General features: G+C 39.9%; 1 protein-coding gene across 1 annotated transcript; it reads left to right on the top strand.

Annotated features, from left to right (window-relative positions):
• The first annotated feature begins 5,790 nt into the window (after positions 1 to 5,790).
• On the top strand, positions 5,791 to 11,859 carry FGF23 (fibroblast growth factor 23). Its single transcript, XM_052690571.1, has 3 exons — positions 5,791 to 6,104; positions 8,229 to 8,332; positions 8,821 to 11,859. The coding sequence occupies exons 1-3, from the start codon at positions 5,882 to 5,884 to the stop codon at positions 9,256 to 9,258; spliced, it is 765 nt and encodes a 254-aa protein (XP_052546531.1). The 5' UTR covers positions 5,791 to 5,881; the 3' UTR covers positions 9,259 to 11,859.
• Positions 11,860 to 24,843: the final 12,984 nt, after the last annotated feature.

Here is a 24,843-nt window from a genome sequence, read left to right as displayed (position 1 = left end):
GCCTGCCTGAACTATCAGTAATGGGTAGTAATGAGAGGGGTGAATCAGAGCTGGGAGTTATGTCCTTGACTCATGCCCCAGGGAGGCAGCACACTTCCCTGCAAGTCAGGTCCAGTCTGCATATGGTGCCCTCTGTTCCCATGAGGAAGGAATCACCTGCAACAATGACCCTTCTTTCTTTCTTGGCAGAGGATGTCTGGAGATGCAGTTGACTGCCTCACCCTTGGCAATGTCTTAGACAAGCCTTCCCACGCCTCCTCGCTCACCTCTTCTTCAATTTCCAGTGCCTCAAACCTATTTCTCAGGGAGCATATGGGGAAACAAAGTCGGTAGGGAAGGGGTTCACACACAATGCCAAGCTAGGACTGTCTGCCAACTCTTCCCATCTCTCAGGTCTCCCCCTTTGCCAGTGATAGGGCAGGTGGTACATCATTTTCAAGCATGTGTCTCCTTGGCACATTTCTCTCTGGCATGCCTGGGAGTTACTCCACCACTCAATCTCCTGCTCACCTCTCTCCCTCTTCCTTGAGCTCTGCAACCATGCTAAGCAGATCTCCCAACTGCTCACACCTCACACAAGTGGAGTTCCTGCTACCCTCCCCAGGCAGCAGCAGGCTCAGGCACTCCCTGCAGCCGGAGACCTGAACAGCCACATTCTTGGGAAGGAACTCTGTCTGAGTCACCACAGTCTTTGTGGGACAAGCTCATTGCCTGTTGGAGACCATGGTCAATCTGTGGTCTTGGAGACTGCCCATAGGTAAGTTTGTCTCCTGAGCGAGGAGGGACTGTACTTCCACGTCCTGCCACCCATGCTACCACACCTGCTGCTGCAGTATGCTGTGGGTTCTGCATGCACTGCCTTCTCACTGTACCTGAACATGTCTCTGCCCTCCCAGAAGCTTTTTCTAAGGCAAAGGGCGTGGATGCGGTTCCATTGCCGTGGCAATGCCTACGCTTTGTCAGCCTCTCGCGAGAGCTGCCCAGCTGCTCTGCTTTCTCAGGGTTCCCCTGGCAAAGGAACCTCCTGAAACCCCACTGTACCTTGTGATCTATCACTGCAGTTATGGCCAGCACAGTTCTGAAGCAGCTAACCTCAGTGATTAAGACTACACTTCTCTAGACATCACTACCTAGATATACAGGTCAACAGTACTGGATGTGCCAGTAAAAGAAAAACAGTTGTTTAGTGCAAATTTCAGCTGCAGCCCTTCCATAGCAGCTCACCAGAAAACAATATTCTGCAATGACAGTGACACATAGGGGGCATATATGTGTCACGCTCTGGAATTCTTGACCTAATGTATAGACATTCTGTGCTGCAGATTTTTATGTTATTTTTCATAATCCTGTAACAGCCAACATGCAGATCTAAAAGCCACTTGTATGACCGTGAAATTTCTCTTGTATTAAATTTTTAATGTATGTTTGTATTCCATGCAATTTCAGCTTACTGTTGAGCTTATCATCAGAGGTCAGGAAGACATTAACTTCATTTCCATCTTTATGTAAGTTCTCTATCATTTTTTAAGTTTCATCTTTATCATTTTTAAGTGTCTCTTTCCCCAGAAGAGGAGAAATATGGCTAAATGAACCATGGAACAAGTGGTATTGAAGCGACATCTGTATCAGAGACATGTTTGGGACAGATACGTGGGTTAGTCAGCCTCTGACATGTAAAAATGTAGATTAGGGCAAAGGAATGGATAACAGTAAAGAATATTATTAAAAAAAAAAAAAAAAAAAAAAAAAGGCGCCTTAGGTTGGATTTCTATGTTTAAAGGGCATGGCAGCCAGCAAATCTTTGTTTTTAGAAAACTGAGCAATTTGATTAGTCCAAAACTTCAATAAAGATGATAAAGTCAGCCTGCTTTTATTCCTTGAAACAAAATGCATTTCCCAACCACTCCTGGCATGACACCAACTTGTGCCAGCTGTGAAAATGGCCAAAGATCACCAGGGGCCAGGTGCAGGATCAGTGTCCCAGCAGTTGATGAACCTCTGTACCCAAGGGCACTGTGGGTCATACAAGATCCTTCTCACCAGCAACAGACAGGGCGAGAAGGCAACACGAAGAAATACTGTGGCTGCAAAGAGGTGCAAATATATCTGAAAAGCTATTATGTGATTTAAGATCTGGACTAGAGTAGCATTCGAGACACCTATTTTCCATGTTTCCATCCAACCTAATCTTTCCTTGCATATGTGCTATCAATATCCATTTTCCCCATTATTATATACTTCTATTTATCTTATCCTGCTGCTCACAAAGTTGGACCTTTATGCTGCTTTGGAAGAGTCCAGAACTGTGCATTGGTCTTGCAGTAGTTCGTAAAGCCTTTCTACTTTCCTTGTCTTCATATTTTGCCTTTTGATTTTTCTTCCTCTCTCCCGCTTCGCATTTTTTGCTCTTAATTTCTTTGGCCTAAATATTTCTCTCTCTTCTTCCAGACTGTAGAATCATCAGAGTGAAATGTGTGAATCAAAAAGACTAAAGTAAGTTTAAAACTATGTTAGAGCACAGTTTATTATCTATTCTCATTTTCTTTCTAAGTATGGAGAATTATTCTAATATTTTATTTGAAACTGTCAATAAATGCAGTAGCAAAATTTCTTTAACCAGTGTCATGGAAACACTGAAAGATATAGATGGAAAGGGGTCCCTGGATGTTTCTAGTGCAGCCCAAGAGTACAATAAGGTAAACTCCCAAGAAGGATCAGATCACTCAGGCTTTTGCTGCAGTGCTTTATCACTTTCATGGGAAGAATTTTTAGTTTATTTCCAACTAAAATTTTTGCAACATGTGATTGTAGTATATTTTACCCTAAATGACTGATAATCTTACTGGATTTTAATATATATTTTCTGTACAGAAATTGTACATTACAAATGGGCAGATCATCTGAAACAAAACGTTTTTCATGGACATTATTATTATCCAATTCATTCTCTTTTTTCTCAAATACGAACTTGCATTACATTTGGAAAACAAATGCCCTTCAAAGACAGCAGAAAGTTTGCTATGCTAGCAAACTGCTCTTTATGACATTGTACTTCATCTTGAGTTCTACCAACCACTTTAGGTTTTTACAAGAGAATAGGTAGTTGCAAGTCAGAAGCAGCATTCATAAGAGCTGAGTTTTCTACTTCATCTCTGGGAGTCTGAAAAGTGGCATAGGAAAGCGAGGATTCTCATAGGGCACATTTCTATTTATACTGATCTTGTTTCCAGTATTACGAAAAACTGAAGTGAAAGTCAACAGTACTCCTGGGGGCAAAATACTTCACAAACAGCTGAATGCCAGCTCTTAAATTACTGAGTATCCCAGAGGAGCCCTTTGAAGGTTGCTGTGTATCTGTTTGCTCTCCAGCTGCTGTCAGGTATCCCTACAGGGGGAGGTGGAAGGCACAGCAATGTGGCCATCCTCATGGTAGAAACCTCTGTGTTAGTTACTAAGGCATAAGCCAGCCCTGTCCTTCCCCACCAGCACACTTCAAGCTTCCAAATGTTCTCACAGTGCAATTTTCAGAGCATCCACTTTACTTCCATTCCTTTTAAAATCGTAGGTTCCTCAGAGCAGGGATTAGCCTATTTCCATGTTTCAGCACAGCACTTTGGAACACAAATGTTTGTGAAAAGGTAAAATCCACATTACTATTCTTTTTTCCGCAGAGAGTTTAATATATTTGTTTTAGCCCAGCAGCTTATACTCAACTGTCTGGAATTTTGCTGATACAATGAAAATCTTCTGAAAATGCATAAGAATTTAAGCACGTGGAAGTACTCTTCACTTCTTTGAGATATTAACAAAAAAAAAAAAAAAAAAAGAGAGAGAGAGAGAAATAGGTTCTCAAAACTGACACATGCTAAGAAATGGCCTGAATTTCATCACAGAACTCTTTCTATGCAGCTAAGATCTCAGAAAGAGTTCAGAACACTGTGTAATGATAAGCACAGAAGGGCTTTATCATGTATATGAAATATTGAATGAGAAAAACTGCATTCACAAATAACAAAAAATATATGTGCCTCTTGTGGAAACCTTTGTAACTGCTTCTGAGATATTCACATCCACATTTCTACAGTAGTCAAATGAAAGAGAGCAAAAGAAAAAAAAAATAAAAATGCTTATGTTTGATACCAGACAGAAAAAAAAATAGTGAATAATTTTGACACTAAATAGATACACTTAAAAAAGGAAACAGAAAAGAAAAAAAGGTGGTTTTTCCCTTCTTAGATAGCTTTTAAATTATTATGGCAAAATGTTTCAGATGCTACAATCAGTGAAATGTCTGTAGGCTAGATTGCTTCTCAGTAAATACAGTTTTGTCAATCTGCTCAGATTGACCCTTATACACTTTGGCTGGAGAATGCTGTCATTTACACAGGTGCAAGTTTCTAGATTTACACAGGTGTAATAGAAGAATTTGGCAGAGTTTTGCTAGTTTTAAGCTTTAAAATATCAGGTCAACTGTCATAGTTTTACCAAGTTTTAATATATTTCTGTGCCGATGACATTGCTTCACAGGTGTTGATAGAACAAAGAATTTTGCAGTGTCTAACTAAAACCTGTAACCTACTAACATCTCTGCCTGTGAATCCAGGACCACTAGACTTAAAATCTCCAGTGTCTTCTTAAAAAGTGATTCATTTATTGTTTAGTACTCTTTTCATCATAAATACTCATTTCTAAAACGAACAAGCAAATAGCTAAACACAGCCTACTTTCACAACTATTCCTATCACTGTTGTTTAATCTGTATAGCCAGCATCCCATTAGTACAGTACTTTTATACAATAATCAGAATAATATTGTTTTAAGTCAGAAAAGTTGTTGATGAAACTTTTGTACATTGACAGGACAAACGAAAAGCAGATAAGGTATCTTGGAACAATTTTAACATCACTTTACATTTATTAATTTTCAATTTACTCACATCCCTTTGTAGCTTTTCCAAGCTTGTTTGCTATACCTGAAGCAATAGAAATGTGCCAGTAGGAATGATTTTAGTTTTGATTCAGATCCTAGATCTTCTTGCCATGCTAATCTGTGTGGCTCAATAAAAGACTGCTAACCAAACATGCAACAAGGGAACTTGCAGATTCTAAGTGTTCTGGAGCTGATCTTCAGCTATTTGGTCAACTCCAAATTATCTAAGTGATTCAAACAGGAGAAATAAAAGGGAGAGCTTAGCTGGAGTGAGGTGTGTGCACATCAAGTTTCACTTGCTTAAATGAGGCAACACAGATATCAGTCCAACAAACTCACTGCTAAACTCACACCGTAATGAAGGAATCAGACCCAGAACAACTTTACTCTCAGATTGTGATGTATCTGTAATTTTTTTTAATTTGTGTTTTTGGCTTTAATTTGCTGTTTTCAAAAAATCAGAATGCAATTTAGAAATGAAGAGGGGAGGCAGAAATCTAAATCTGAGAAGAAGAAGAAAAAAGATACATTTAACAGGTCATTCTCTTCACAGAAATTACAGTGGATTGCTCTTTCTGGATTTAACAGTAGAGGCATGGGAAATTTTCAGATGTCACAAGTTTGCCGATAACACTTGAACATATGATTAGCTTTCGTGAGCTGTCTTTAGAAACCTTATATTTTTTCCCCCTACACCTTGCCCAGAGATCCTACGTGCTTTCCTTCCCCTGAGGTTTTGGAAAACTTAAAATGTTGCTTTGACAAAAATCAAGGATGTGGACAAGTTTTTTTTTTTCCTGTGTGATGTCACTTTTCCTGCTCTTCATAAGCCCCTGCAAAGAAGGGAACTTATCTGAGGATTCTTGCTCCAGACGCAGACAAACAAGGGAAAGTGAGAAGCAAAAGGAGTATCAAGTTTCAGATACTGAACAGCCACTAAGAGCTGAGAACCATGCCGCACACCAGTCTCTGCAGCTGCCTGGAGTACATGCTGCTTGTGCTCTGTATCCTGAAGGCTGCAGTTGGCTTCCCCAACTCCTCTCCACTGCTGAATCCCAGCTGGCGGAATGGAGATCAGCTGATGCACTTGTACACTTCTACAGAGAGGAACAGCTTCCATCTCCAAATCAATGCTGATGGCCACATCAGTGGTGTTCCTTACCAAACCATTTACAGTAAGTAACTTATTACGGACCCTCTGTCTTCATGGGAGCAGGGGAGGGCTAACTAGAATATTGCTTTCTCACTACCTGTAGAAAATGCCATCTTCTTGGGTGGAAAGCAAAGAGAGGAGCAGAGCTATGGAATCAAAAAAACAATTATAACACTCATTTTGTTTAAGAAATAATTTTCTTCAAAGAAATATAACAGGTGAGGAATATCTTTGTTGAAGATAACTAAAGTTGTGTGGTTCCTGTGATGCTCTGCAAGTAAAAATTACCTGGATTATCCTTCATTTCATGATTTTACTCACAGTTTCTTGTGGAATTTTTTATTAGTAGTTGATAATGACATATCCCAAAGGGCTACTTTCCACTGCAGTGATAGCATTGCGCTGAAAAAAATCACCATAGCAGTTGTGAAAACCTGATTATGGTCATAAAATATTTTGGGATGGAGATATTCTAACTACTAAAATTAGGTCATTTTCTTCTAAGTGTATCAGTACCACTCTTTATTGAAAATTGATTTATAAGAGAATCTATAGATATGTGTATTTAATGCAGATGCATGGCAGAAAATCAGTTGTGCATAGAATGTGGGTAATTAAGCATGCAACAGTTGATAAAATGGGGGGAAACTGTGAAAGTCCAGACTGTAATAAATGAAGTGCAAAGCCTTTGGAGTTCATCAGAAGTAATTGTTCCCTTTTGTAACTAGAAGGTTCTATCATAGTTTATTTTCATGGAAAATTCAGGAATTCTTTGCTGGATACCTGTCTGAACATATTAGCTAGTTAAAAAATACATAAAGAAATAAATAATTGAAATAAAAATAAAAAGGTGTAGTTTGGCTTGGTTTTGTTGTAAGTCATTTTTTAGGACACAGAGTTCTTAGATAGGATTCCAAAATTACTTATCTTTTAGCAGTAGCTATGCACACAAGTAGCTATGCATCATAAAGTCATTCTTATTACTACTGCATAACATGCCCTTCATCCACACAATTATATTTAATAAGCACTTCTTGTGATACTTGTGCAAAATAATATAAGGAACAAAAGGCAATTTTAGAAGTTTAATTTATCAAAGAGAAAAAATAATCAAGTTCCCCTATTTCTCTTTCAAGGAATTGATGAAACACTTGTAGGATTTTCTGCTCTGTCTTAGTGTTATTTTTCCTGTATATCTATGGGTTTTATAAAATTTATTTTTAGGCATGTTGGGCAATAATCAGGGAGATGCAAAAAAGAAAACAGCCAGTAAAAAATCATGTTTTGCCATATCTGTCATGAAAAAAAAATCCACATATATTTGAAATGCTCACAGGAGGGGTTGAAATCAAACAGTTAATGAGTTCATGAAAGAGAAGATGACTGAATTTCTGCCAGGTCACCACACTACCACTGCCACTGAGATTCCAGGTAAATAAAAAGTCCAAAGTGCTGCTCAGGCTGGGAGGAGGCTGGATGTGTACAGCCCTCCTGGGTAGAGACTAAGGGTTACAGGGGACACACTCCATTTAAGAAGATGGCAAGCCATCCACCATGATCCACAGATCAAGGAAAATTACTTTTCAGCCTTTACTTACTACCAATAAACCTGGTCTTGGAGTACTATAAAAAACTCTGTGAGATGGATGTGGCAAAATTGGAACTGTTCTAAAAGAGAATTTTCAGGATAGTCAGTGGCCTTGAACACAAACAATTTTGGAAAAGGTTGAGGGAGCTAAGCTTATTTAACGTAGTAAAAAGTAGTTTAAAGTGAATATCATAGGGCAGCCATTAAGATGAGGCAATCAAACTCCCTCTAGTCATGGCCAGGGACAGAACATAGGAGAAACTGTCCCAGAGTGGGCTTGGGTCTTCAATTGGGATGTCAGAAAAAAAAATTGTTTGGAATGTTAGTTCAGCACTGGAACAAGGCATCAAGACATGTAGCGGCATCTCCACTCTAGGAACTTTTCAAGGATCAAACAAAGCCACATCGAACGTGATCTAGGGTGCAAATAGTCCTAAATGATATAGAAGATGGGTTCAAATCCATCAATGGACATTTCTAGTCAGTGTGTGGACCAGTAAGGCAAGAGTGTGGTGTCAAATGGGATTCTGGATTTGACATATTTGCTTTCTCAAACAGGTGCTCTAATGATCAAGTCTGAGGGTGCTGGCTGTGTTATAATCACAGGCGTGAAGAGTGGACGCTACCTATGCATGGACATGAAAGGAGACATTTTTGGATCGGTGAGTTACTTTTACAGATAACAGGCACAGGCACAGTCTGCTACATACAACCCATTTCCTCAGCTAGGGCAAATCTGTACAACTACAGCAGTAGGATGTAGATTTTGGCAAGCTGAGAACCTGCCACTTATGTTAAACTTTCTCTCCTCTTTGATTGTTCTGAATTGTAGAGCTGATAAAGAGCACATCTGAGTTCCTTCTGGAATATATGAAAGCAGAAAGAGATCCAATGAGATCTTATAATCTTGCTGTGGTATAGATTCACAGTAGCTCAAACAATGTAGCCCTCTGTTGAAAGCAGTGTTGGCTAAGTAACACCTCTGTTGAAAATTCCATATTGGATTAACATGAGTTGTCTGAGTTGCAGACCTGGAAGATCGGAAAACACCTTCTGCAGGATCTCGTCTGTCTTTTCCTCTTTAACAGGTGTTTGTCCTTCACCAAATCCCTTTGTTGACATTTGTCTTTTTTTTTTTTTCTTCTCTAAGCATTATTTCAGCCAAGAGGACTGCGTGTTCAACCAAAGAACACTGGAAAATGGATATGATGTGTATCAATCTCCCAAGCACCACTTTCTGGTTAGCTTAGGCAGAAGTAAGCAAGTTTTCATCCCTGGTATGAATCCACCACCGTACTCCCAGTTTTTGTCCAGGAGAAACGAAATCCCTTTGTTTCGATTCAACACACCTGAACCCCACAGAAACACTAGGAGTGCAGATATTGATCCAATGGATCCTCACCAGATCCTGGTCCCACAGAGAAAGGTCTCTGCATTAGAGTCTCAGCTGCAATTGCAAATGGACTTTTCCCATGTGCCCAGAGAACCCATGAGAGTCAATCAGAACGATGTGGTCAACCCAGATGACCCACACGCTATGATGGATGCCAGGAGATATGCTAGTCCTCGCTTTTACATTACAAGATAATGGCAACCACTTGCAAATTGATGACATGAATGAATATAACAGACAGAAGTGTCTAAAACACTCAATCTGATTTCTACCCCTCAGGGTGGGCTGCTAGAAACCCGAAGAACATTGGAAAAAAAAAATTATTTCAAATTTTGTCCTTATGCATGATGGTTTACTGAAAAAGGATGTTGCACTCTGTTTTACTGAAAAGACAATCCATTTTCAAAATGTATAATAGAAACTAAATATTTTAAGGTCTGAAATACCCTTAGTATGCCTAAGTGAAAAACAGAATTCACTTGAATGTAATGATGAACTAGTGTTATGTTACTGATGTGTCTGGAAGAAGACTTGAGCCCTCTAGGATTAGAAACTCCAGCAGAGGCAGAGACTCACTTGCAAGCACAGCAGACTAACTGACCAACAGTGTGTTATATCATCACATAAAACTTGCTATATATATTCTTAAGTGTTGAGATTGGAGCTTCGGTCTCTTTTCGTGCCCATAGGAGTCAGAAAGTGACCACTCTGGTGACAAAAAAAGCATAAGGAAAACTGGAGTAGCTGACAGGGATCAAATGGCCTTGTGTAGAGTCATTTCTGACACCTATTGAATCCAGGCTGAGGTTTGAAAAATGAGTATTTGAGTCTCACCGTTCTCTCAAGTTCTCTGTCACATCTCTCTATTCACTTAATTATAGCAACACAATATGGAAATGCAATATAGAAACATTCATTAGTTTTGCATGTTTCTAACCCAGAGGGAAGTATCAGGATCAGTATATGCCAAATAGGCTAGTTTATTTTGCCCAGTGCTCTCCAAGAAAAAAAATCCCCTTGGATTATGCCTCATAGGCGAATTATTAACAGTTAATGCAGACTCACATCTAATGAGTAAAAAATTAAGCATGTATTTAGAAAAGGAGCATCTAAGTTTGACATCAAAATTTTTATCTAATTCTAAGCAGACATCAGATGCTTTATATCTGTAAGAGTGAAATGACTTCAATATTATCAGATTTCTAAATGTTGACAAAATCTAGGCATCTAGATTGAGATTTGTCATGGGTAACTTAGTTACCAAAATGTAAATTCCATGTATATATTTGAAGTTTACCAATCTTTAAGTAAGATAAGATATTTGCAGAGTTGAGTTTTCTTTCTAATTTAGGTGAAAAATGGTTAAATTTAGTAGAGCTTCACTGGTTTTAATGGAGCTACATAGAAAATTCTGAATATTGTATACATATTTAGCACTTCTTCTCCTTTATCTCATCTGCTTGTAGTCATATATTCCTGGAATTTTAAACATATGTGATTCTGAAAAAGTGCTTGATATACTTCAGCAGAAATCAATAGCATTAGAAATCAACAGATAGAGAAAATTCCAGCATGGCAGATATGTGAAAATATCTTTGTGTTTTTTGTGTGTGTGCACTTTCTTCCATTTTATTTAATAGCATATTTAACAGCCTGACACCAGTCTGAAAATGATGTGTTTCATCCAGCTTTTTTCATAGAAGTAGCACATCATAAGATGTCAGGCTAGATTCTAGTCTTTCTCTTCCTACTATTTAGTGAAGTAATTCACTGAAGCCACTGAAGTCAGAATCGTGTTACAATATCAAAAGTAAGGCCCTCTGTTTGTTTTCATGGAAATTGCTGAATATTCACTGCAGAGTCTGTCCTGCTGACAGCATTTTAAATAATCTACACAAACATATATAAATATACACACATAAAATATCTTTTCATCTACAACCTCCAAGTAGTTACGTTAGAATAACCACACTATCTCATTCTGCTGTAATGAAGGTTTTGCCAGATAATGTGGTTCTTAATTCATACAGGATTAGGATTGGATCAAGTGTTATGTCTCACAAATTATTTATTACTATCATGTTTATAATTAGTTTTTAAAGGAAAGAAGTTATTCTAATGGATTGGGGAATTGCAGGTCAGGGAGATAGCTATGTGTTTTCTTGCTTATTCAAAATACCACAAGAATTTTTACCTTGCTGCCTGTACAGTGGGAACACATGATTTTATGTTCTATTTAATAATTTTATTTAATTCCTTTACCATTGTTGGCTTTCTCTCCTTGAGAACTTTTTACTGCAGTTACAGAAGTAGAATTTTTTTCTGTGCTCCACAGAGTTCTCTAGGACACAAAGTCAACAGACCTACGGAAGTTTGAATCATGAAAAGTTCTGTCTCAACCCATATTAAGCTTTGATGACAAAATCTCTAAGGTTAAAACTCTATAATATCTCTATCAGTGCATAAGAAGACAAAAAGTGTTGCTCAGAGATTTAATCCTTGTGTGTTGAATGAATGCACAGTAAATTTTGCATCAAAAACACGTTTCCAACTATAAAGAACTTTATCAAAAGTGTCAGGAGAATTATTTCTTCAATGGAGATGCTGGCCATCACCAGCTAGTTAGAAAGCACTACATTTTAAATATTGCAATATTTATTTATTTATTTGAGTGGGTCTTATGTCCTACAGAATATTTATAAATATTTATAACAATGAATTGTGCTGACTATTATAGTGACTATTAAAATAAAAGAACCAATAAATATTTCTTTCTCTAGAAATGGTCGATTTTATGTTGTTCATTTGGGCCTACTGTTCAAGAAGTACTTGCATGAACAAACAGTACTACTTGTTCCTGAAAATGTCTGTCCTACTATCCTCTGGGATTCTCAGCTTTAAAAACTGAGGATTCCTGGCTGTTTCATGCACCACATCTGTGAAAACTAGGTGAAATACGATGAGAAAAACAAAGCCTTAGTAGGTATAAACAGATTTGGAAGGGATTGTCATATCTACTGGCATCAACAAAATAGCAATGGAAAACTACTGGTCTAGCAGTTCAGTCTTGCTAGGAAAAGTGATTCTGGCTTCAAGGTCTTAGGATTAGGCAAATTACTGTTGCTGCTATTTATTTTACTGCTGTATTCCAACGCTATTCGTATTGCTGTACTCAGGCTTTGTTTTGCAACAGGCACATCATGGATTAAATAAATTGCAGAACATTTCTTTCCCATGGTGGCCCCCAGGCCTACAAAGACCTAAAAGAGATCATCAAAATGACTAAGTGCTCTTGGGTCTGACAGATTATTTCCTTGCAGTGCTCCCTCACCATGGGTAACCTACGGTGCTCAGTACAGTACAGTCAGTGTTAATGAAAGCGGTAGCATCTTTCGCATCTTCCATGGTTTCATTACCAAGAGAAACATCATGTTACTAAGTACCACTTAGTACTGCTGCATTTGATGGTATGAAGATAATGGACTTCAGTGGGAGAAATCAGGTATGTGGGGTTCTCTCTCCTCCAAGATCCCCCTCTCCTCCCATTGCTATAATATTAGATCTATGGCCTTAAAAGGAGGAAGAAGCACAATAGAAATATGCAATATGGATTGAAACATATGTGAAACCTCATAGATGTCAAGGCATTATACAAAAATCAGTATTATCACTTAGTTTCCCACATTTAAAATCTTGGTACTGACTTGGGAACTTTTGAGCACACTCAAGCTGTGCACAGGGAAATAAAAAGAAGCATGCTGCAGAGCAATCATGCAGCATAGAAGAAACAGACTTGGAGATGCCTGGAACGTGTGGATGACAACTTCTTGACACAGGTAGTAGGGGAACAGACTAAGGATGTGTTGTTTGTTAACATAGAAGATCTGACCTCTTCAATGACCTACTTGGATGCATCCCATACATTAGAGCACTGGAATGTAGGGGAGCTCAAGACAGCTTCTTGACATTCAAGCACCACTTCTTCCAGTCTCAAGATCGGTGCATCCCTAAGAGTAAGAAATCAGGCAAAGCTGGCAGGAGACCCCATATGGATTCACAAGGAGCTCATTAAAAATCTCAAACAGAAGAAGAAAGTTTAGGAAATGCGGAAAAGGGGTCTGACCAATTGGGATGAGTATAGGAATGTTGTCAGCGCATGCAGGGATGCAACAAGGAAAGATAAGGCCCACTTGGAATTAAATCTGGTCAGAGAGGTCAGGGACAACACCAAAGGCTTCTTAAAGCATGTCAGTAATGTCAGTAGCAAAATGAAGACTAGGGAAAATGTGAGTGCATAGCTGAATGAGGCAGGTACCCCACTAACAGGACACTGAGAAGGCAGAGCTAACGAATGCCTTTTTTCTTTTAAGACTGACCTTTGAGAATCCCAGGCCCTGGAGACGAGACAGAAAGTCTGTTGAAAGAAAGACTTCCCCTTGATTGAGGAGGACCTGAACAGACATCATCTAGGTAAACTCAACACAAAAATTCATGGACCCCAACAGGATGCAATCGCGACGGCTGAAGGAGCTGGCAGAAGTGATTTCTGAACCACCCTCTATCTAATCTATGAAAGATCATGGAGAATGGAAGAGGTGCTTGGGGACTGGAGGAAAGCCAGATAGCCTCACCTCCACTCCCAGTAAAGCAGATGGAGCAGTTTATTCTGAATGTCATCTCCAAGTTAGTGAAGAAAAGAAGGTTATCAGTAGCAGCCAGCGTGCATTCTACAAGGGAAAAATCATGCTTTACTAAACTGATATCCTCCTATGATGTCATGACCAGCTAGGTATGTGAGGAGAGAGCGGTGGATGTTGCATACCTGGACTTCAGCAAGGCTTTTGACACTGTTTCCCATAACATCATTATAGGTAAGCTTAGAAAATGAGGGATAGAACAGATGGATTGAGAGCTGGCTGACTGGTAGAGCTCAGAGGGTTGTGATCAGTAGCACAGAGTCTAGTTGGAGGCCTGTAGCTAGAGGTATGCTCCAGGGATTGATGCTGGGTCCAGCCTTGTTCAACATTTTCATCAATGACCTGGATGAAGTGATAAAGAACACCTTCAGAAAGTTTGCTATGATGCAAAGCTGGGGGGGTAGTACCTGACGCAACAGAAGGCTGTGCTGCTGTTCAACAAGACCTGGACAGACTAGAGAGTTGAGTAGAGAGGAACCTGATGAGATTCAACAAGAACAAGTATAAAGTCTTGCAACTGGGGAGGAATAATGCATCAGTACAGGTTAGGAGCTGACAACTGGAGAGGAACTCTGCAGAGAAGGAGCTGGGTATTCTGGTGAACAATAGGTTGGTCATGAGCCAGCAGTGTGCCCTTGTGGCCAGGAAGGCCAATTCTGGGTACGCTAAAAGGAGTGTGGCCAACAGGTCGACGGAAGTGATCCTCCTCCTCTGTTCTGTCCTGGTGAGGCTGTATCTGGAATAATGTGTCCAAGTTTGGACTCTCCAGTTCAAATGACAGGGATCTTCTAGAAAGAGGGCGATAGAAGTGATTAAGGGCCTGAAGCATCTCCTGTCTGAGGAAAAATTGAGAGAGCTAGGTCTCTTCAGCCCGAAGAAGATAAGGCTGAGAGGAGGTTGCATCTCTGTCTACAAACACATAAAGCACGGGAGTCAAGATGGTGAAAGTAGGATCTTCAGTGGTGAGCAAACAGTTGAACAAGGGGCAACAGGCAGAAACTGGATCGCAGGAAGTTCCATATTAATGCAGGGAAATACTTCACTGTCAGAGTGGCAGACCACTGGGAAAGGCTGCCCAAAGAGGTTGTGTAGTGTCTGTCTCTGGGGATATGAAAGACTGACATGGACACCCTCCTGAGTAACCTGCTATTGGGAATCTGATCTAGCAGGGGGAGTTGGACTTGATGACCTCTAGAAATTTTTTCCAACTTCTACAATTCTGTGATCCTGTGATTACTACAGCACCAAAGGCAAGAGCATGGCTGATACTGGCAAAGGACAATCAAGGAAATCTATACTGTTCCTGTACTTTTCTAAAAGCAAATATCTTTAAATGAAACAAAACTAAACAAGCAAACAAAAGGAACTAAAACCTTCATCCCTATCTCAGGGCCAAACAAATTGTAGGAAAAAAAACCCCAAAAACGTCACTTTTTGCTAGAAGTGTCTGTAAATAGTGACAATAAAGAATGATACTTGAGCAGCAGTATGAATGATGTCCCGCTTAGGGCGTGAGAAAGGCTTATTTAGCCAAGAGAAGTGAAGGGTCTGGGGAAACCTTACAGCAGACTTCTAATATGTAATAGGACTTAGAAGAAAGATGCAGAGGAATTCTTCAACAGAGAGTGCTGCTTCTTACTTTCTCTGCCACTCACTGAGACTGTCCCACCGGAAAATCTAAATCTCCTCTGAATGCTCTTGCTACTCATACAGCAGTGCACACCCCTTAGTTTTACATTTTTGTTACATGATGTCATATGGAATGGAATATCCCTTTGACCAGTTTAGGTAAGCTGTTCTGGTTTTTCTCCTCCCAGCTCCTTGTATCCATCAGCTCCCTAGCTGGCAAGACAGTATGAGAAGCTGAAAAACTGGAACCTCCTTGGCTCTGTGCAGCTTTTCTCAGCAACAATTAGAAACAACAGTGTGTTATCAACATTGTTTTTTTCTCCTAAAGCATCATATCAGACACTACGAAGAAAATTAACTCCGTTCCAGCTGACATCAGGATGATATCTACCCTTTATTCCATATAATTTACATCACAGAATCATAGAATGGTTTGGGTTGGAAGGGACCATTAAGATCATCTAGTTCCCTCTAGACCAGGTTGGTCAAAGTCCCATCCCGCCTGGCCTTGAATGCTTCCAGGGATGGGCCATTCACAGTCCCACTGGGCAACTTGGCTTGTATGATTCACCTGCCCAACAGTGAATTTCACTTGTTGTTAGCTGTTAATTGTTAACTTTGTTGTTAACTGTTAGTAACAGTTAGCAAAATGTGTAGGAAGGCACAATTCAGAAAGAACAGCTTTCCTAAGTTAAGTATTGCCCACTCCTCAAAGGTGACAAAATTTACATGCAGTTTTGCAGGCGCAATCTCATTACCTCTCATACAATAGCATTAATGACTCCTTACCTCTACCAGAGACACCTATCAGGATTTGGTTTATCTAAATGCAACACCACCAACTACTCATCAAAGGTCTATACTACCCCAAATAATTCCCCTCTTTTGTTGTTTTCAACAACTTTCAGCTTGTAGCATCATTACTTTTGAAATGTATGAGCTTGCAGTCTGTAGAAGCTTGTTTCATGCCATTTCTTTAATCCTATTCTCAAATTCATTATTTCCTCCTCTACATGATATTTTGACCAACTTAGTTGTTGGTGATGCCTCCTGACATTTCCACATTCCTACATTTTTTCCTTCAAAGTCATTACAAAAAAAAAATTGCCCAAAGAAGAACTTTGATCTCCAACACTACTTCTTACTTATATGTGTGTAAATTGCTTGCATGACTTATTATTATTATTATTTTCCTTAGTAACATTCATCTTTTCCAGCCGAGTTGAGGATTTCCATCATGGCATTGCATTAAGTGTTCAGTTAAAATTCACTTGGTTCTTATTCCACCACTCTTCCCTTGCCTAGGCGTAAATTATTTAATCAAAGAACCATCAGTTTACCTGTGTGAACTACCTATGGTAAAACCTTATTTAGTTATATTTCAGGTTTCATTTATTTCTCTGTTAATTATATTCTTCAGAATTTGTTCTAAATGTTCAGTTCAGCAAGATTATTTTGTCCTCTGTTCTCAAATAAAATATTTCCTATTCTCTAGTCATACAGTCCCACACTAAGTTTGACAGATATATTTAAAATTCTTGCATACAGATCTGTAACTTTATACATGCTTTCAGAATTCTGAAATAAAGATTAGTCATTTCCCCTGATGATAGCTTATAGAATTCAATTTTTTTTTTGCTTTACAAGTGGTATGTTTCCTATTCTCATTCCCATTACCCATCCTTATTTATCCTCGTGCTCAATACTACTGTAAATGAAATAATGCATTTTGGAAATAAGGTTTAAAGCTTCTTAACGGCTATTCCATCCACACCCTGTAACAGTTCAAAAATTCCCTTCCTTGCTCTCTAATTTAAATACATACACATTTCAAGACGTTCTTGTTACTTGTTCTATTATGGAAATTCTCATAATTTCATATCTAAGATACAACTTTATGTATGATACAGACTTCTCACTGTTAGTGACTCTGAGATGATTATCCATCCAACTGGGCCTAGAAACCTTCCTCATAATTTTTGTCTATCTGGGATGCAAATTCAAGGCAGTTTTAAAATCTAATCTTTGTATTTTTGTAATTGCCTACTCACACTTTATGTTTTTATCCTTGGGTCCCTGTATCACCCTGAGTCTGTATTCTTAAGGCCTCTGCTCTTATCCTCTGTGCTCCCATCAGCTGCACTATAAGCTTCTAGAATTCAGGTAGGACATTCAGAGACTCAAATACAGCTTTCTACATGCTAGGGAATCCCACAGATGTCTGCAAGTGACACTACAGATATCTCAGTACATGAAACTTGCATGAATAGTGCTAAATTTGTGATGCACATATAGATAATCCACACAGGTTTGCCATACACTCAGATAACAGGCAAATACCATGCTCACATACCATGCAGATGACTTGTGCCCAAGCTGTTGCTATTTGTCTGGGATTACCCTGTATACAAAAGTCCAAGGCTCACTGCTAAAGCCTTCATGACAAACACATCTGGACTTGAAATACTTCAAGGCCAGGCATGAGGATTGTGGATCCAAGGCTATCTCATGAAGTAACAAAAACCTGGATAGAGAAACCATCTAATCTAAATTGTGCAAATAAATAAATGAATGAGGAAAAAAAAAAATAGCCAACAAGAAACAAACCAAAACACTACTGCAAGAATAGGGCTATGTCTGGAAAACATAAACCCAATGGAGAACTGTGCGAATAAAGCAAATATCTTGAAAAACAACTGACACTTTAGAGGATACTACCAGTGGACTCTGCCAAACAGCATTCCTGATGACTGCTAGACATACAGCAGACCTGCAAGCAGACAATGTTAGCCCAAACTAAAGAACAAGTGTGCTATCATGCAAGGAACTTTGTACTCATCTTAGCTCTCCTGTCACCTTTTGCAAATTAAGCCTGGCTTCCTAAAACACAGCTTGTGCATGAACTCCCTATATTTTGAAGCATAACTGAGATTTAATCATAGCATCAATTCCAAGACTTAAGAACTCTGCACACTTACACAAAAAATTTTTTACAGTTTACTTCAAGGCTTCCAAAATTACCAATTTACTTTTTAGTGAATAGAGAAGCTTACATCGAAAGTAGTAGTTGATTTGCAGAATCAGACTCTATAACCCAGAGTTAGGTTATAAAGCAGGCATGTTTATTCAACGAGACGTGTACCATTGGGTATATGGAGGATAATTCCTCCTAACACTCACACCAAAAAGCAAGAGTGGTACAAACTTGTAAAGCAACCCCATGAGTATTCAAAACATGTCCTGGGATTTAATTAGATATTCATTAATTTTCTGGAAACTCATCTGCATGCTGCTTATCCCCTTGATGCATGCGTGGTTCATAGCAGGGGTCATCCGGTGATTGTGGGGATGAAGTTAGTTGTCTTCCTCTCTTTGAGTCTTCATCTTTAGCCTAGTTTTGTGTTCAACTATGGTTCCTGCTGACAATGCCTCAGCACTTCCTCCTGATATTTCCATTCTTCCCATTCAGTTTACCACAGCACTCTGTCCCTTATCCTGTTTTCTCCAAATTCCTGCTTAGCTTGCACCCTAATACAATAGCTAATCAATAACCTGTCATTCCTTAATTCAATTCCCCCCTTTTCTTTATCCTAGCAAATTCTTTTGCTAGATAACTCCATTACAGGAGAGTGAGGCCTTAAAATAGCTCCCACTTTCCACCTTCTATCTTAACTTATGCCTTTTCCATTCCTTATAACTGTTCCTGATGTTTTACAAAGCCATAATACACATCTCATTGCAACACACATTATGACAAGCAAAATGATTATGATAATACAAATTACAAAGAGTTGCTTTAAACATGCAAAAATTAGGTAACCAACTGGTAAGCTTTTCCCACAGCTCTTCCAGACCCTCTAATATAGGGCCAGTACCAATTCGTATCTGATTCATATTGTCCTTTATCTTTTCCAATTTCTTATGTGTGGACTCTGAAAGCTTAAAGTAACACACCCCACTGAAGTCTTCATAACCATGCCCTGTGCAAGTAGTAAAAAAAATCAGTAGTGGCTCTGCTCTGTAGGACTGCGTGACATACATTACCTACATCATATACTAATCCTGTATTACTTACAGATGCGAGGTTCAGCTCCTTTGCTGTCCAACACGCTAACTTCTCTAAATCCTTAGCATTTTTTGAGGCAAGTATTGGAAGAAAGAGAGCTGTTATTACCCTCATAGGGTAATTCCAGAATGTAATTTGGCTGTTACATGTTTCTGTTAATTGATGCGTGCTCCTACATTGATCGATGCGGTCCCTCACCAGCCCAAAACATGCTGTTTAAGAGATTCCTTATCCTGGGATATTCTTAGTATGTGGAGATAGAGCGTGGCCTGGTATACCGATAAAGCCAACAGGTGGACCATTATCCCATATGTCGTTTATTTCTACCTTGCTGGGGGGGGCTCTCTCAGATACATAGATAAACAAGGAGTTGTTGCTCCATAGTTTCAGCTCATCCTTGTTCCAGTATTTGGCCATTAGGGCTGCATTTGTTGCTCGTTAACCCCCAAAGTGAAAGCAACAGCTTCCATTCCCTATTTCCCTCCTGTTAGTGGAGTCGTGAACCATTGACCCCAGTAAGTCTAATTCTTCCGGGTTTGTATGGCTAACATTTAGACTACTGACTATAACACCCATTTGTAGAGTGTCCTCTACCCCAGTATCTGCTTTGCATGCAGGGCAGGAAAGTGTGGATCCTGTTTTTATCCTTAACCTTTTACACAGGATTGTGAGATTACCAGTTAATCCCGTTCCGTCATTTACATAGTCCTGAAATGCAGACCATTGAAAACCTTACGGTACCCCAATAGGGTATGTCTGGAAAGGATCAGATGCCATTTGCAATGCAAGACAGGAGCCTTGTTTAGTATGATTTGCCTATGTTACCCACATATTGGTTTGAACATCTATAATATGTAATGCTTGTGCTTCCCTTCTTACGAATATGCTCAATACCATCACCACAAGTCCTTTGAAGTTCCTATTCATTTTTCAGTTTTTCAATATCACTCAAAGCAGACCTCTCTCTTCTGTGACCCACTGTGGTTGAACAGTCTTTTTCAAACAGGTGTGCTGTATCCACAGTACCACTCCTTCCACCTTAAACATTGTATCAGTCATCAGGAATACTTGATAAGATCCTTCCCAATTCGGCTGCAGAGGTGAATCCGATAGGGATTTAACATAAACATAGTTGCCAGGCAATACATCACGTACTGGTCCATCTCGGCCTTGTGCTCTGGTGCCAAACACCACTCTTTCAATTTTCTTTAATTGTTTTGTTAAGCTGATCAAATATTGGTTTATTGTTTCGTCCCCCACTTGCATGGAAATCTCTTCCTGTACAGCATATGGCTGCCCATAAAGAATCTCGTACAGACTTCATTCGCTTGGGGATTTGTTCGAATTCTTAAAAGTGCCCAGGGCAATGCCTGTAGCCACGGAATCCAGGCCTCTTGACTGAGTTTAACTATTTGCAGCTTGATCTGATGGTTCATCTTTTCCATCTGGTCACTCGATTGCAGCCTATAAGGTGTATGCAATTGCCAATCAATTCCCAATAATGTGCTAATTTGGTGAACTACTTCAGCAATAAAATGTGGACCTCGATCTGATGAGATTACCCCCGGCACCCCAAAGCTTGGAATTATTTCTTGTAACAAAATTTTTGTTACTTCTCTAGCTTTATTTGTTCGGCAAGGGTATGCCACAGGACATTCTGAAGAGGTGTCTGTTAGGACTAACACATATCTGTTATATACCCCCCTTTTCTTGGGAGTTCAGAAAAATCCATCTGTCACTGCTGTCCTGGATAATTTCCTCTTCCTATTTGCCCTAGCTGAATCTTACGATCTTTCCTAGGGTTATTTTGTAAACAGACTTCACACTGTTGGGTTACTTGCTTAACAGTAGTATACATATTCCGAGCTACCACTTGTTGGGTAAGGAATTTATATAATGCTTCAGCTCCCCACTGGGTCTTCCTATGTTCTGTCATTACTAAGGCCCATAATATGGCTGTTGGTATAACTATCTTCCCTGGTGGTGTGACAGCCCATCCCTCCTCTTTCACCTGCTCTTCTAGGTCATTTATTAAATTCCAATCCTCTTTTGAGTACCTTGGCTCACTGTCCACTTGGATTTTACCATCTGGGATCAAGGAGGCCTCCAACACCTCACCCTCTGCCACTTGTTTAGCTTCACAATTGGCCAACGTACTTCCTCTTTCTTTAGGGTTGTTCCCCTTCTGATGCGACCAACAGTGCATAATTACAACCTTTTCTGGCTGCTGTACTGCCTCTGAGCATCTCTTCAGCATGTCTGATCCCTTTTCCCTGAGCTGACAATAGTCTTTTTTCCTTCCATATAGCTCCATAACATGGATGACACCAAAGACATATTTTGAATTAGTCCATATATTTATCCTTTTCCCCTTTGCCAATTCCAGAGCCCTGGTTAGAGCTATTATCCTGGCCTTCTGAGCTGAGGTATTTGGGGCAGGGCTTCAGCTTCCACCACCCCATCAACAGTTGTCACCGCATAACCTGCTCTGCGAATCCTTTGTCGGACAAAACTGCTTTCATCAGTATACCAGGAATCTTTGGCATCTTCCAGTGGTTCCTGCTTCAGGTCCGAATGGCTAGAATATACAGTTTCAACAGCCTCTAGACAGTCATGCGATATGGGCTCGCCCATATTTCCACTAAAGGCAGCTGGGTTAATAATGTTTGTTACTGTTATTTCCACATCATCTTGCTCCACTAAAACAGCTTGGTATTTTAAAAATCTCTGAGGGGAGAGACAGTGTCCCCCTTTAGCCTCTAGCACTGTGAAGACTGTGTGATATCAATACAGTTATCTTCTATCCTACCGTAAATTTTCATGCTTCCTGAATGTTAATTAACAAAGCCGCAACAGCCCTTAGACATCCAGGCCAACTTCTGCTCACTCCATCAAGCTGTTTAGAAAGGTATGCCACTGCCCTCCAATATGGAGGGCAACTTTGTGCCAACACGCTCAGTGCCATTCCCTGCTTCTCATGAGAGAGCAGTAAGAAGAGCTTAGTGACATCTGGGAGTCCCAAGGCAGAGGTTTTCATCAGTTCCTGTTTCAGCAGCTGGAATGCCCTCCTGGCCTCCCCATCCCAGGTTAAATACTTTGAGCTGGACTTTAACATTGTGTAAAGAGGTTTTACTATCATTCTCTAGTTGGGGATCCATAAGCAGCACCACTCCCGTCATTCCAAGGAACATTGGAAGTTCTTTAGGAATGTGTGGCTCAGAAGTCTGGCAAATCGCTTCCTTTCATGCTGTCCCAAGTATCCGCATCCCTGCAGCAATTTCGTACCCAAATATGTTACTTGTCGCTGAGCCATCTGCGCTTTTTGTGGAGAGACTCGGTACCCATTAAGTCCAAGAAAGTCTAGAAACTAATCATCCATTCTAGGCACTCTTCTTTTGTTTCTGTGGCTATAGAGAAGTCATCCATATACTGTAATAACACGCCTTCAGTGTATGGATGCTCCCACTATTCCTAATCCCTGATTCCCAAATATCGTAGGGCTATTCTTAAATCCTTGTGGGAGTGCAGTCCAAATAAGCTGCGACTTTCATCCCATGCTGGGGTTTTCCCATTCAAAAGCAAATAATTGATGATTTTCTGCGGCCAGAGGCAGGCAAAAGAAGGCATCCTTAAATCCAACATGGTAAACCATATTAACTCAGTGAACAGCTTGGTGAGTAAGGTATACGGATTGGCTACTAAAGGACACAAATTATCTACTACCTTTTTTTTATTGCCCTCAAATCCTGTACCACCCGATAGCTCCCGTCTGGTTTCTTCACCGTTAATATTGGGTTGTTAAACTCTGTTAAACTCACATTCCCTCAATAGACCATGTTTCATTAATCAGTCAATTATTGGTTGTATTCCCTCCCTATCTTCTGCCCTTAAGGGATATTGCCTAATTCTCAGGGACTGACTCCCTTGTCTGATTTTTATTATCACAGGAGATGCATTCTTTGCTCAGCCTGGAGTTTCAGCTTCCCACACTCCCAGATAAACCTAATTCCTTACTTCCTCTGGAATGCCTATAAGTACCGATGTGGTTATTAAGGCCAGGCTAAGCAGCTCTATCCTTGGTTCTTCCTTTAAGCTTTATATTCCCTTCTTCAAACTTATTACTGCTTCCAACTGCTCCAATAAGTCCCTTCCTAAGAGAGATTTCAGTGAATTTGGCATGTACAAGAATCTATGTATTCCCACCTGTTTTCTCAATTTGAACTTCAGTGGTTTAGAAAAATATGCCTGTTCTGGTTGACCTGTAGTGCCCCTTACCGTTAAATTTTCACTTAGTGGTATCAGAAATTCATTTAAAATCAAATAAGTACCCTTCATATCTACTAGAAACTCTATACTTCATTGTTTGTCCCCTAGCTTAACTCTAACAAAGGGGTCCGCTAGGGTAGATTCCCCAGGTCTCCATCATTCACTCTCCACAGTTGCTTGCATCCTAACCCAAGTTCTCTGTGGGCAGTCACTCTTCCAGTGTCCCCTCTTCCTACAAATCATGCATTGGTCTCTCTCAAGAGGCTTCCTTAATGTTCTTAGCCCCATCCCCTGTATAGATGCTACCAACACCCTTCTCTCCTTTTTCCCCTCCTCTCAGTTGCTAAATGCCCTCCATGCTTCTTCCAGCAAGCTTTCCAAATTGCATGCATCAAGATCCTTCATTTTTTGCAGCTTCCTTCTTATGTCCCCAGCTGACTGCCCAATAAATAACGATATGAGCTGTTGAACACCTAATTACAACCCCAGATCTAATGAAGTATGCTTTCTCATGGTGTCTCTTAATTTGTCCAGGAATTCTGAGGGAGCTTCCTTTTGTCCCTGCCTAATAGCATAGAACACTGACCAGTTAACTGTTTTGGGGATTGCCCTTTCCATCCCTTTCACAACCCATTCCCTATATGTAATCAAACGATCCCTCTCTGCTCCCCCTATCATGGTCCCACTCCTGCCTCATGAGACGCTGGTTCTCAGAGGTGGCTTACGCTGAAAATAAATCAATTGTGCTATGCGACTTAGGGATAGTACAAGGGAGGGTTGCTGTTCACAGCATTATCTTAATTTCACCAGTATAGTCTGAATCAATAATAGCAAGCAAAACAAAAATATGAATTTGAGCAATAGAAGCAAAAGTAATTTTGTTCCCCATAATACACAATCGCCTACCTTCGTCCAGCGAGAGACAATCAAAGTAGCCAGGGACGATAAGACTTCTCTCAGTCTTGCACTTTCACCAGGATTGCGTCTCCTTCAGTTCGTTTCTCGCTCGGGCTTCTTCCAGCCTGTCCTATGGCCCTCTGGCTTCTTTCAGCCCTTCTCTTCAGTCCAGGCTTATTGCAGCTCATTTTAAAGTTTCTTTCAGCTCTTCTCTTTGGCCACGGC

The sequence above is a fragment of the Tympanuchus pallidicinctus genome, unplaced genomic scaffold (assembly GCF_026119805.1).
Source record: "Tympanuchus pallidicinctus isolate F22 unplaced genomic scaffold, pur_lepc_1.0 scaffold27, whole genome shotgun sequence".
NCBI classification, from domain to species: Eukaryota; Metazoa; Chordata; class Aves; order Galliformes; family Phasianidae; genus Tympanuchus; species Tympanuchus pallidicinctus.
The sequence above is the reverse complement of the archived record's forward strand: the minus strand, read 5'-3'. Positions and strand labels throughout refer to the sequence as shown.